General features: G+C 36.1%; 1 protein-coding gene across 2 annotated transcripts in view; it reads left to right on the forward strand.

The window, feature by feature from the left end:
• LanA (laminin subunit alpha) overlaps positions 1-14,527 on the forward strand; it is a 308,555-nt gene that overhangs the window by 283,055 nt on the left and 10,973 nt on the right. For both annotated transcript variants that reach the window (XM_089239807.1, XM_089239808.1), the window contains 4 exons: positions 184-500; positions 3,520-3,765; positions 4,168-4,327; positions 6,778-7,005. In XM_089239807.1, the coding sequence (XP_089095933.1) occupies positions 184-500; positions 3,520-3,765; positions 4,168-4,327; positions 6,778-7,005 (951 nt within the window). The remainder of the gene's footprint in view (positions 1-183; positions 501-3,519; positions 3,766-4,167; positions 4,328-6,777; positions 7,006-14,527) is intronic.

Below are 14,527 nucleotides of genomic sequence, written 5' to 3' on the forward strand. Positions count from 1 at the left end.
GAATTTACGTGAACTTTCTTGCTGCATTACCCGAAACATTAAGTAAAACATGCTTAATAATGCAACAAGGAAAATGGAATAGTGTTTTGTTTGAAAGAACATCATATATTCAACTTTTTATATTTCTAACTCATTTATAATTACTTTTATTTATTTCGTTTTTATTCTTATTTTCCACTCAAGCTACTGAAGGCATTGAAGAGGAAGAAGAAGATATGACTACAACTGATATTAGTATTCCAGAACCTACTCCTGTTGGAAAATGTGCCTTGCCACTTCATCCCCGTCCAGAAAAAATTAAACCAAGAGAGGGTATTAGGTTTGGCAATACGCCACACAGCAGATTGGAGTTGATGAAGCCAAATTCATTTATGAACACGATTGTGGACAATAGTACATTTTCTCTAGAATTCCGCACAAATATGAATGATGGCCTGTTGTTCTATGTCGATGACAATAAACATATAGATTTCATAGGTCTTTTAATGATGGAAGGAAAGGTAAATTATTGACTAAAACTTTATAAGTAATTTACCTTTTATATTATTTAATTAAACTTTGTTCAATTATTTTGTTGCTTGCTGACAAATTGTATTGGTTTGAAGAATAAATTCTAGTAAAAACATGGTTGTGCAATAATAGTTGAAACTATAAAATGTGTATGTTTAATATAAAATATGCCATATAGATAGAAAAATATCTACTGTAGGTTGAAGTAAAAAAATATGTATCTGAAACAGTAAGATGATATAATTCTAAAATAATACACTGAGAAAAATTTTTATTTTATGATTTAAATTTGTTTTTGCAATTTAGTTTTTTTTCTGTTATGTATTTTATTGCTTCTATTAAATCAGCATTAGTAGAGCACGGAAGATTAGTAGAGCACAAAAGTTTAGCAACTAAAAATGGTCGAAATAGGCAGGCAAAAAGGCACTAAAAATGCCTAAAATAGGCAGTAAAAAGCATTTATAATTTTTGGGGAAGGAAGAAAAATAACTAAAAACAAAAGTACTAAGGGTTCAAAAACTAGCTGAAAAATTGGTTGCACTTAATCCATATATTGTTTTAATTATAGTTTGTAATAACTGCATTATTAAAGTTAAATTGATTTCAAGCCCAAATAAAATGTTAGTAGATCCTCAGGATTTAGGGTAATTCCAGGACCACCATTACCAGACGTGGAGCCAGTAGAGAAAATGATCTGTGGGGCTCCTTTGGGTTCAGGGGTGCACCGAACTGCGCTGAAACAGTTTTCTTGCTACATGGTGTGCCAAGGCATCACATCCCTGTGCATTTGCACCAATTCCTGTTTGGGGTTTGCAGAGGTACCTCTAATGCACTGTAGTGCATCAAATACCTGGAATTTAGGAAAAAGAAGCATGAAAAAGGTACTGAGGAGGAAACCTCAATTTTTTTCACTTTACACCATCTACCACAATTGCATTATCTCGTGCAAAGTAGTTCCTTGGAAAGTAGTTCTACTACCTTGAAGTACAAAGTTTTGTTATTGGTGTAACCCACGGGTTATTAAAGACCCTGAATAAATATGTCGAATTTTCCGATTTCTGAGAAAGTTTTTTCTCCTGCCGGCTATCTACTGAAAATAACGGTAATTTTGCTGCTACCAACCTGCGTTCAAAGACAGCATATACACGGCGTAAATTCGCTTTATTTCCCACAAGATTGTACACATGCCTTTGCAAAGAATCGAAAAGGGGATTGGTTTACTCGTTTAAATTACCAAAAATTTTTGGACATCGATGGGAAAAACTTTGTATTGATTACAGAAGAGATGGGGTTGGGAGTTGAGAAAAGTTTCTGGGTTTCATTAAGACGGATGAATGTACGCATATTAGGATGGAGGTATGTTTCAAAAGCAACTGAGGGGGCCCCCATGCCATCTCATCTGTTATGTTACACTTGCCACATACACAGAATACAAAAAAAAAAAAAAAAATAAACGAAATGACAATCTCTTATTGTGAAATATAAAATATCCTTCGGAGCGAGTCATCTTGCTTAACACCTTATTGGTGAGCAAATGGGTTTGATAACTTGCGGACTAGAAGTCAGCATCAGTTTTATTGGGTTGAGTTCACTCGTTCCTGTGGATTTGATGAAAAAAAATACAAAATAGAAATATTGATGTGGGAAGAATATATACAATTAGGGATCACCCGTGCCATCTCGCTTAGCACCTTACTCGGTGAACAACATGAATACGGCAATATGAGTACGTGTGTGTGTTGTGGACATGAAATGCATGAAGAACTTGAATAGAGGAAAGAGAAATACACATACACACATTTATATACATACATATATAACTGCCAGGTCAAGTTGTCTCGCCCTAAACCTATTTTGGTGAGCAATGTGGACTTGGTTTAAATGGGGGATTGTCTGGAGAGAGCCTTAGCTAAGGATCAGCTTCGGTCTTGTTGTTTTGGTTGACTCGCTCTGGCTGGTTATATTTATATTTAAAAAAAATTAATATATATTAAATATAAACTACTTGTAATGGTTATTATGAAACCATTCGTGTCCTCCCGCCTAGCACCCTCGTTAGAATAGCGGAATGAAGAACACTTGTGGCTATTACATATATTATTTGGAATAATCATTATCATTTTCATAGTTGAAACATGGCTATCTTGTTCTATTTCTGTAAAAAAAATTAATTTTTTAAAATATTACCATGTATGAGGGTAAACACAGGGCCCCTTCAAGTGTGGGGTCCTGTGTGGTCGCATCTGCCAAATGCCCCGAGGGCCACTTTGGTCAATTTAATCGAATATTAAATACTGTATGTATGTTTAATAAATAGCCATGGTTGTTTGCAGTGCATTTATGGTACAAAAATAAAATAAAATCAAAACAACATGGGCCCTGTCTGCTCCTATTTCACCTTGTGTGAGCCATGACTTCAATTCATGACCTCTTGGAACAGCCATCGGTCAGCTATACACATACAATGCAGTCCAATGCCTGAGCGAGACATATTATGTAAAACTTGTGGAGAGAAACAAAAACTTCTAGTTTTCCTCTGCTTTCCAGCACGAGCTGCATTCATCTGAAGCAAAATCATTCACTTCTAACACCGTCTGGCCAAAGCAAAGTTAATGCATGGCAACACCCACCTCTCGGATCACTTATTTGCATCTAAATGGGCTGGGAGGGGGACTTTCTGATAATAATTAATACCGAGAGTTGGAAAATGTAAAAAATAGCAATTCTTTTGGAGATTTCAATGCCAAAATATCCAATTTTTACAGATTATGGCCTCTGAAATTCACTAATAAACTTAAAACTATGTTAAAATAGACGCATTTATGGCACGAAAATTTCAAAAAAGGCATTTTTACCAGAAAAGTTTTAAAATAGGCAAAAAAGGCATTTATGGCATTTTGACTGAACTTCCGGGCTCTAATGATTAGTATATCAGTTATTGTAGCATTTTTTATGATTTTCAAATTTTTGTCATCACTTAATGAGTGTTTACATAATTTTTATACTCAGGTCATATACGTATTCAATTGTGGAACAGGAAGTGCAGTCATCTCTTCCCAATACCTATATAATGATGGGGAGTGGCATAAAGCTACATTTTTCCGCCAGAAGAATGAAGGGAAATTATCTATAGATGAAAAAGAAGAGATTTCAGGAATATCCCAGGGTTCTGCAACATCTGTTAATGTTCATGCACCATTCTATGTAGGAGGCTTATCTGAAGATCTTGCTAGACAATCTAAAAATAATTTGAAGGCAAGTATAATTTTTTGTATGTGTGTAATTTATTTTTAAAACTATTTATGATAAAATATTATGTTGTAAAATTCAATGACACATATGATGGACAGGTTATCAGATTTTTGACACATAAAAAATGAGAATTCAAAGGTTAGATAGGGATTTGTTGATGAAAAAGCCCTTACTGACACAGCTTTAAGTTGATTTCTACCATCTGTGTATATCTTAGGGTTACCATATTTTAACACAAAATGCAAAAATATTGACACCCAACTAAAGATATATATACCTTTATGTACATAAATTTATATTGATAAAATGTGGTACCTTAAAAAAATATATACTTGATTATAAATTTTATAATGACAATATTTTGACTTTAATGTATTTTTATACGCTTTTATATTCATATGTTAGGGCATTGTATCTTCTTTTCCTGGGTGTATACGTAATGTTGAAGCTCAAGGGGAAAGTCTGAATATGAAGAAGCCCAGCTCATCATTTAATGTTACAGGCTGTTCAGACAAAGTTGAAGAAGGTGCATTTGTTTCTGGTGATGGAGGACACATAATTTTATGTGAGTTGATTAAAATGATAACCAAACGCAATAAAGGAACAGTTTAAACAGCTGGTCAAAATAAAAAATTATACTTATAAATTGTCAAGCCATGTTGTAGGAATGATAATTTTTTGATTTATACTATCACTGGTGTACACAAGAGAGGAGGTTATCCCTCCCTTGACCCGAGATTATAGTGTATTTTATGGTGAAATAAATGAAAAAAATCCCTTGGGAAGATAGAAAAAGGTACCCCCTACCTTGAGAAAACTATAATTACTGTTGATCACACTGTAATTTATTCACATGAAGGCTAATCAGACCTAAACTCACAGTTTGAGGCTGATTTCGAATGACTATGCTTCTTATTGAGGTTTGAATCCAGATCTATGAGATTGATATTGATAGTTAATGAACTAAACAATTTGGTTGCCAGGTGACTTCTGGAAATGAACGGCATAAAGCCATTTTTTGTATGTCAGAAAAAAATTTATGCATACAATTTGAAAAGAAGAAAGCTAAAAATTGACAAAATTACATAACAAGATTTTTGATGTTGTGCCTCTATGTCAGTCCTATTTTGTTGAAATAATGTGTTTACATGGTAGTTATTGATAGCACATAGACTGGAGCTCTGATAATTTTGGGTTTGTGTCTGTCATGAATTGATCACCAATGTGAAAATCTGCAATATATTTATACTTGAATTGGTTAAATGAAAAAGTAGAAAGAGTCCCTGATGTAAAATATATCTACCAGTTGTGAAAGTAACTGCCTTCGGCATGAAGGCAAAGATCCCATTGTTCCACAAGCAAAACACTTTAGGTTAAGAGAGCAATCAATCCTTTGTAGTATTAGTGTCCTTCACCTCAGGTTATGAGATTAACTTTTGTCACTTTAGATGCTTTTTTGAGGGGAGAGCCAACAAAGTGGAAAAGGGTTGACTGTTCCATACTGTTTGCATAGGCGTAGACCTGTATCTGGCCCACGGGCTGGAGCTCCCCAACATTTGCCACTATCTTTCCCAATATTTATATGAGCCTTCCCAATAATTTCTAGTAACTTTATGCCTATGACTGTATGTTGTACTTTCCAGTAAAATATGGAAGATTAGTCATTTGCTTGCAGATCTTCCCACCGAGGTCTATTGTAACTTCTGATCCTATTCATTATTCTGAGATTGCATCAGCATTTCACCAAATTATATGAGATGGTAAATGATACTATTCATGTGTCATGACGATATAGAAGTACTTTCAAGACATCATAAATTTGACTGGAAGGAAATGGAAGTTGTTTCTGAGCAACAAAATCTTGAGATGATGTTCTATTCAGACAATGGTGTGTAGAATTTAAAACAGTTCAGCTGCAAAACTCCACATCCACTTTCATTCGCAACTCAAATGACTAGGAACAGACTCCTTAGATAACAGACTATGGCATAGGCTGGTTTGGTACAGCACCATCAGAGGACAAGATACATGAGAGCATATTCTTATATAGACAATGGCGTAATGTTTTATTTACAGATGAAGCAAGAATCAGTGTTGGTTTGTGTCAAAAAGTTTCACGAGAATCAGAAGATATTGCTTGCATGCAGAATAGTGGTCGGCTGAAGTTGGTTTTCTGTGGTTCCCAACTTCAAGGCACAAATGCGAGCCGATCTCCCCGTTAAAAAGTCTCGCCACAGAGAACAACAGTCCTACAACGATAAATCATTCAATCATAACACTTCACTCATAGTTAGAAAAACTGGTGGCAGATGGCAGCACTACACATAACAAGCATTACACAGAAACAAACTTTACGTCAGGTTGCACTATACGTACACGCACATTCCCGCATGTACCGATTCGTTCGGGGGTTCCGCGGGGGGGGGGGGTTGCATGGGTGGTGTAGTAGGTAGGGCCTCCAAAAAAAAATGGCTCGGGATCCATGATGTTCTTAAGTCAGCCACCTAGCTGGGCAATTTGCCTGTTGTGGCGTTGTATTTGTATTTGTATAGTTAGCCACTCTGACAATAGAATGTTCTGGGATCTTTTGAGCTGGAGATATGTGTTGGTGCAGGATATTACTAATTTCTGTTTTTGGCCATTTGTGAGCTTTGCAGTATCAGAAGAAAATTCTGGAATTTGTTGTTAAAAATATTTTTACACAGGCCAATCACATATTTCTTCTTTTGGATGATAACGCTCTTATTCAGTAAGCACATCTTGTTGTTGCTTAAATTTAAAAGAATGGTATCTCTTGCCTGAGTTCACCTATTGCAGTGGTTCTCAAAAAATTTACACCCATGGCTCCCTTTTTCTAGCAATCGTATATCCACAATGCCCTGAGGTAAAAGGATTCAAAATGTTCTTATATACGTAAGCGTGTGTAAAGCTGTTTTAATTGTCACATGAGTTATATTTGAAGAAAACTGAGTTTTTGGTTTCTTGTAATTAAATCCTATATAATATAATACTTAGATGACAAGTACAAAGTTGGAACAAAACGACAGATGACACTAGATATCAAGCCACGCAGCTTGTCAGGAGTATTAGTAGCTATACATGGAAACAAAGATTACTTGCTTTTGCAGCTCATTGATGGCAGAGTATCTTTTAGTGTTGATAATGGACGGGGAGCTATAACAACAACATTTGATCCACCATATGATCATTACCTCTGTGATGGTGAATGGCATACAATTGTGGGTAAGTTTGTATATGATTGTTTTACATTTTCTGAAGGTGAGAGAAATTTCAGGTGTATAAAAGGATATAAAGATAAAAAAAAAAATGCATTTAACATAACATACAGTAAACTGCTAACATTTTTATGATATTCATGCTTTATTAGCAAAAAATATTACACAGCACTGGATCCTTATCTCTAATTAAAAACAGAAGGGTCAACATCAATATACTTTTTAATAAGTACAATTTCAAATTATAGCAGGAAATTATAGTACACCTGGGTCTCTTTTTATGTGGTAGATAGGTTCTGCAAAAAAAACTGCACAAAAACAGGTTTAACTTTTCTTGAAAAATTAAGGATATATTTGGTAGTTTTCAAAAACCACATAAAAATAAAGAAATGAGGTGAAATTATTAAGAAAATTGGAATTATTAACAAAATTCACATAAAAAATCAACCAAGGAATAAAGTATAATTTTCCCAAACACTCAAAATGAGCATACTGCCATCTATTAGTGAAAATACAGAGTCAGGTATTTAACACTAAGAAAATTATTCAAATCTTTAAAAAATTCCCTTAGCCTAGAAAATAATTCGGATACAACATACTGTGCAAAAAAAAAGTCAAAAACAGACTTATTTGTTCAACATACAGGGGGTGAACAGCATTAAATGCAGACAAACCGGTTTACCCGCATTTAGCGCTGTTCTTTCCAAAATTGTCTCCGTTTTTGAAATTCAAATATCTCTGTGAATATTGCATTTAAACGCCTGTTCAGCATTTTTTAAATTGGAATCATGCCTCTATGATAGATGGTTGATGAGATAAAGGCCATGCTAACACTTACAGGACACCCTGTATATTGTCTGCAGGTGATATCCATTAGATTTGCTATTGATAGATGATGGTGTAATGGTTCACAGCTGAAACATGCTATCAGTTGATATCAAATGTGACTATTTTGAAAATAAAACTATTATTTTACTTTTAAAAGTCCTGGCTTTATGTGCAATTGGAAAACTGCATCATCTATGCAAATTACTAAATTATTGTTTCTCTGTTCTTTTGGATCACTTGACTTATACACAACTGCTACATAAGCTAACTCCAAGATCTTGTTTATAATATATCTCAGTCATATCATATACTTCTGGAAGCCCCAAGGAGGCACGTGATAAATGAACTTGACTGTATACAGATATGGCATAAACATTGGGAAGTGAAAATGAACTTCATTATCATTCACATAAAAAGATTCTAAGAAAAAATGTGAATCTTATAACTTCACAACCATATTAAAAAAATAAACATAAAAATAGACCTAGGTGTAATAAATTTTTTTTTTGAGTTTTGTTGACACTTTGTTATCATTTTTCAAGTAACTCCCCTCCTATCTTCAAATCACAGAATTGGCCCTTTCTTATTTCTTTTTATCTTTCTCTTCAATTCTTGTTCAAGAGGTGAGTGTTGGGGAAAAAGCTTGGCTTAAAATAGTATGCTGTTTCTTTTTACGAACTATACACATTTGTTTTAAAAGATTAGAATGTCCCAGAAATTTATGAGCGTAGTTTATGAAATGCTTAAGTTAAAAAGCCGAAATTTACAGTATGGCTGTAATTTGTATTTCCATCTTCTCTAAGAGATTCTTCTTGAGCCTATCGGCAGCAAAAAATTGCGTAAAGTGGATTGAAGATGTACTGAACTGCCAGATTACTTTTCATCTTTTTTTCCAAAAAATTAGAACATATCGAAAGTTGTTTAAAAAAATTAGAACATCTGACTTCAAACAGATTATTACATTGATATTTTCATGCACATCAACTTGATGAAATAAGTGTTGTATGTCTTTCATGGTTATATATGTAAACCTAGAATAGCTCAATCTTTGCATTGTGGGTAGAAAAATAGGACAATTCTGCAAACAAAAATTACTTGGCATTTGCTTGGGCAGTATGAGAATATGTGTGCTGATATTGTATGAATACATTGTACTGTGGCCATCTTTAACTTTGACCATTGTAATTGTACAGACCCATGGCAGGTGTAAAAGAACCCACCTGATTTAAATAAGTGCTTAATAATTAAAATATTTTTTCACCTCTGTAAATTCCAGTGTCGGCGTGAAATCAGAAAGTGGTGCCTTGTTATCATTAAGAAATGTTTGATGGGCATGTTTACATCAGGATAACATGGCAACCTGTCTGTTGTTATCATCAGCAATGCCATCTTAATGCATAGGTCCACCTGGGCATGGCCTGGGGAACCTCAAGAGAAGAGGCGCTTCAGAAAAATGAAAAGTAGTTGAATTTTTTGAGAATTTGCCAGGTAGGGCCTCAGAAAAATCACGTGGCCCAGATGCCCATGATTCTCTTTAAACATCCCTGCATATCACCAATAGTTATTGTTCTGCCCTGCAGGCAGTTTCTTGTCATCTAATCATCCAAAAAGGCTGTAAATGCAGTAGTGGTGGGATCTTAAGATCTCCAGACTGTACTCTCACAACTTCACCTACTACTTTCCTCTCTAGTTGTATTGACTTCCCCTGGAGAGGTGGGTCCTTCCAAGCTATGGGGTAGCTCCATCAGCTTTCCAACATCCATTCATTGCCGCTTGGTCATCCTCTAGGTCCAAGGATATTAAGATGTTTGAATGATCAACAATCGCCTTGACATTACGCATAGGCGTAAAGTTATTAAAAATGTTGGGGAGCTCAGACTCAATATAACGAAACCTTGTTCATACCACGCATCGTATAAAAGAGGTTTATACGCTCAAACAGGTAAAAATGTCATATAAATGCAAAAATTGCTTTACTGAAATTTTTTTGACAACAATCTCTACCTTTCTCCAGCCATAGCCCTTTTTTGAAGATTTTTTTCAAAGGTTTTAGTTCAAAATCATTGGTTTCTATTTCTGAGAAAAAAAATTGGGTAGGCTATGTGTCGTGGACACGGCCGCAGGTTTTTATGTGCATACTTTCTTTGTGCCTTGAATCGTGTTGTGGGTACTGATATAGTTGATATTGGTCTTCCAAAGGTTTAGAGCAGTGGCTCTTAACGTTTTTTCCACTCCGCATCCCTTTAATAATGTGTTGACTGTTTGTTAAAAATTAAGTTTCTTAATTAATTACATTAACTATTCACTAATTAGTTTAAAAATTGTAAAGTTAAAAGGTAATTGCAAAACTAATTTGTTGAAGAAAAAAGCACACAGTTATCAATGCAAAAAAAAATTGAAATACACTACGTGTCAATTTTTAGTGATTAACTTGTTTTTGAATTTTGAAAGTGCATTTAATATGTGTGCTGCCTTGTATTTTGATGAAAGCTGAAAGCATCATGCGCTAAATTACCATCATTTATGGAATAAAGATTTTAAAAAAAATGGATTTAGACCTGGCCCCTCTATCTGCCCAGTAGTGTAACCCCTATAGCCACCGAGGCGACCAGAGCCGATTGACCTGGACTGGGCTAATCCAAGCCTCCCGTTTCGGCTGAATCCGAGGCCAAAACTAGCGCATCAGGCTAACCAGGATCCCCATCTCCAGCCTTACAGGTCTCCACGCATGGCAAACATGCAGGTAGATAGCGTCCCAGATAGAGCATACGCTAGAAGCAATGCCCCATCTGGGAGGACCCCTGCCCGCCTGAGCGGGGTCCACAATGAGGGCTTGGACACAAAAGACAAAAACATGCACAGGACAAAACGAGATGCAAGACATGTACTGCAAGATGTGTAGAAATAAACATGTAATCTGGGCTATTGGAGTGACGTATATGAGGACAAATAAGCGATGATGATGACGTGTGATAGATTTGGCGTTACGCAGAGTGCACCACGAGGAGGCCTATCACATTACACCCCTAAGAGAATAGTAATATCAATTCCCTTACCTTGAGAGTCATTAACCGATGCAATGACAGTTGTTAGTAGAGCTGAATTACCTCACACAGAATTAACTGACAGTGATGTTTCTTGATTTTCATCGGAACCTGTGGGCTGCTTGATCACAATGGCACGGTTTGGATCCAGATGAGAATCCACCTCGATTTGTTCGGCACATAGTCCTTTCGATGTAGTGCAATTGGATCCGATGTTATTCAGAAGAGAATGATGTCAAGCACGACATATAGAACAGGAAAAATGTTACATAAAAAGGTTTTTTACGTCAGGCACAAAGGTATTTCTTACGCGTGAACTCCTTTTGCACATTCTAGTTCAAATTTTTGAAGCTGAAGAGCATTTGGAAAGAAAACGCTGATTTTCACATTTTAAGCATCTCACTACTGAAGAACATGGGTTAGAAATATTGGTCTTTCACTTCCTTAGGAAAACCTGAAGACAATTCCAGTGCGGAACACCTTCCGTATAAAAAATGTAGGAAGCACTCAAAAGGTGGAAAGTTCTCATCAACTGTTTTTTCAGACCAAAGGCGATGCGTTTTAAGATCAATTTTATCTAGTCACATGTAGATCAACTGTACATCCAGTTTTGTGCTACTGAAAGTTTTTAATCCTCTTACCACTTATGATATATCAATTGTTCAATAGTTCATTATTATGTTCCTATCATTTAGTGGACAGTGGGTGGCAACACAATGTTTTTGTTTACTTTTTCAGTCTAGTAAAATGTTCGACTTTAAACAGATGCTACATGCCTTGAGCCTTCCTCACTTGTCCATATAATTGTCTTTATTCTTTGTCTTCTCAAATCCAAATATACCACAAAATGACGCAGTCGGTTCTTGCTCTATGGGGCATAGTGTAGCAAAGTTTGGTTTACAGTCTAAGCGTCATCATGATACAGTGATCATCTCAGTTTACTCTCTTTTGAATCACTATGTCTGACTTGCAGGAGCTTCTCCATCAGAATTTGGAGGTCCAGACAGTGCCGTCTTAACGCATGGACCCACCCGGGCACGGCCCGGGGACCTCAGAAAAATAAGAAGTGGTTGAATTTTTTTTAAAATTTGCCAGGTAGAGTCTCAGAAAAATCACTTGGCCCGGGGAGGGGGGGGGCATGATGCTGGGTGGCTGGTTTCGTTACATTGATGTCGACAGGTACATTTTTGCTTCATCCAGAAACGTATCAAACATCACGCTTTGACATGATAAAAGATAATCTGGTAGCCCATCTGAAGCCGAAACCTCTTGTGATTCCAAATCATCATATGTTTCTAAATAGGTGACAGAGGGAAGGAGAAAGCACCTCCAGTTACATTTCAGCATTACAGCATCTTGCCATTCCATGTAATTACCCAGAAGCTCAGCTGAAGGTGATGCATAGTGACGTTTTTGTCTGTGGATTATCAGACAGAATCATGCTAGACCAAATGTTCGAAGATGATGAACCTGATCTGTATAAGATTCTGAAATTTGCTTTGGCAATCGAGCAAGCACAGGCAAGACATTCCTCATTCAAAGACCACCGCTTTCAAGTTGTAAATGAACTTAAGCCGTCTACGACCCAAGAGGTAAACAAGATAGCTAAGGCCAAGTTACTAAAGCCCAAAGCTTCTTCTGCAATGTGAATTAAATGCTATTGTTGTGGTAATGAAAATCACAAGGCTCCTTCTTGCAGGAAGAAAAATCTTCAATGTACACTGTGTAGAAAAAAAAGGTCATGTTCAACAAATGTGCCGAAGTAAATCCAAGCTGCACAAATTAGAGGATGTGTAGATGAAACTTCCTTTGAATCACATTAAAAGTGATCATCTCCTGCTTACTGCCGTATTGATGGAAGGCAAGTGTGTAGTGTGGGGGGGGGGGAGACTTGAGGGTCTGGTCCCCCTCGAAATGTGAGAAAATGACCGAAAAAAGGGAAAAAGATGGCCAAATCTATTGTTCTATCACTTTGGTCCCCCCAAATGAAATTTTTGGCTACGCCCCTGATTGAAGGTCTTCTAGTTAACATGGAAATCGACACTGGTAATTCAAAGGTTCTGTTGAGCTATTCTACATTTTGACAAATTTCGGACAAGCCTCTCAGTAAGACTAACGTTAAACTTCCCAAGTACAATAAGAATATTATTGTTCCCATGGGATTTGCCAAAGTAGCTGTTGCATACAAAAATCAGCAAATGGAACTGCCTGTTTATATTGTGGAACAAGACTTTTTCATTACATGGACATGAAGGAATAGGTTCTCTGTCCCTGAAGTGGGACCTCATCCACCAAGTGAAAACACAAAGTGTCAAAGCTACAAAAGAAGCTGTTTTAGATCTGGTTGATAAGTACAGAGATATTTTTGCTGTACTATTTTTGCTATACTATTTTTGCTATTGTACAGTATTTTTGCTACACTTTTCCCAAAGTTTCACTTTGGGAAAAGTGTCTAATTACACTGCTAAATTAGTTCTCAGAGAACATTCACAGCCAGTCTTCCAAAAGGCTTGACCTGTTTCTTATGCATTACAGCCCATGGCGGAAAAGTAATTACAGTGCCTTGAAATGGAAGGTATTTTGTAAAAAGTAGAAACTTCAGACTTTGCTACAACAGTAGTTCGTCAAGAAACCGGATGGTTCCCTTAGACTTTGTGCTGATGGTTCTCATACAGTCAATCCTCAATTACAAGTGCAGCAGTATCTTATACCAAGAATGGACCGCACTGTGCCACGAAGCTGGGCTGGAAGAGATCTCAGCACTGGGATAAGTCCAGTGGCAAAGAGTTCAGGCATTCACGTACCAAGAATGGAAAATCTGTTTGCCAAGCTGTCCAGAGGAAAAATTTTTGGAAAAATTGACATTTTCTCTCATACTGCATATCATGGTATACCTGTTGATGAAGCTACATCTAAGTTACTCACATTGAATACACACAAAGGTCTGTATCAACAGAAAAGATTGATGTTTGGTATCAATGCTGCTCCTGCTATCTGGCAAAAGTACACTAATTTAATTTTATTAAGTGTCCTCATTGGAGGACTATGCATTTTCTTCAATGACATTCTGTTAGCTGCTGAAAATGAGCAAGAATTACTCTGCAAGTTGAGAATAGTCTTCTAACATTTATAGGAGAATGGGTTACATCTCAACATCTCAAGAAGTGTGAATTTTTTTTACTTTCATTCATTTCATTTAATAATGAAAATTTCATTATTACTTAATGGGACGTAGATTCACACTGATCACAGATCACCAACCATTGATACACATATTCGAAAAGAAGTCAAAGTTACCAGGATTATGTGCTACATGCTTACTTCACTATACTCTATTCCTGCTAAATTTTCAATTTGACATTTGTTACAGGAAATCTGAAAACAACAGAAATGTAGATTGTCTGTCATGATTTCCACTTGCTTGTGAAGAACTGTTTTAAATGGACAGTGTTGCATTACATCATCTAGAACTCGTGTCAAAACTTCCTATGAGCTACAAAGAAATAGCTATTGCTTCTTCTCAATACCATGAATTGAGACAGATATTGGAAAAATTACGCCAAGGTATCACTTTAGGTGCAAGAGATGGAAAATTTTTGCTTACAAAGTGGGCGCATCATGAGCAGACGTGGAGTCTACATAGCCAAGAAATTTCAA

The sequence above is a fragment of the Pholcus phalangioides genome, unplaced genomic scaffold (genome assembly GCF_987345545.1).
Source record: "Pholcus phalangioides strain wild (caught in Gottingen) unplaced genomic scaffold, Ppha-v1.0 ptg000011l_1, whole genome shotgun sequence".
Taxonomy (NCBI): Eukaryota; Metazoa; Arthropoda; class Arachnida; order Araneae; family Pholcidae; genus Pholcus; species Pholcus phalangioides.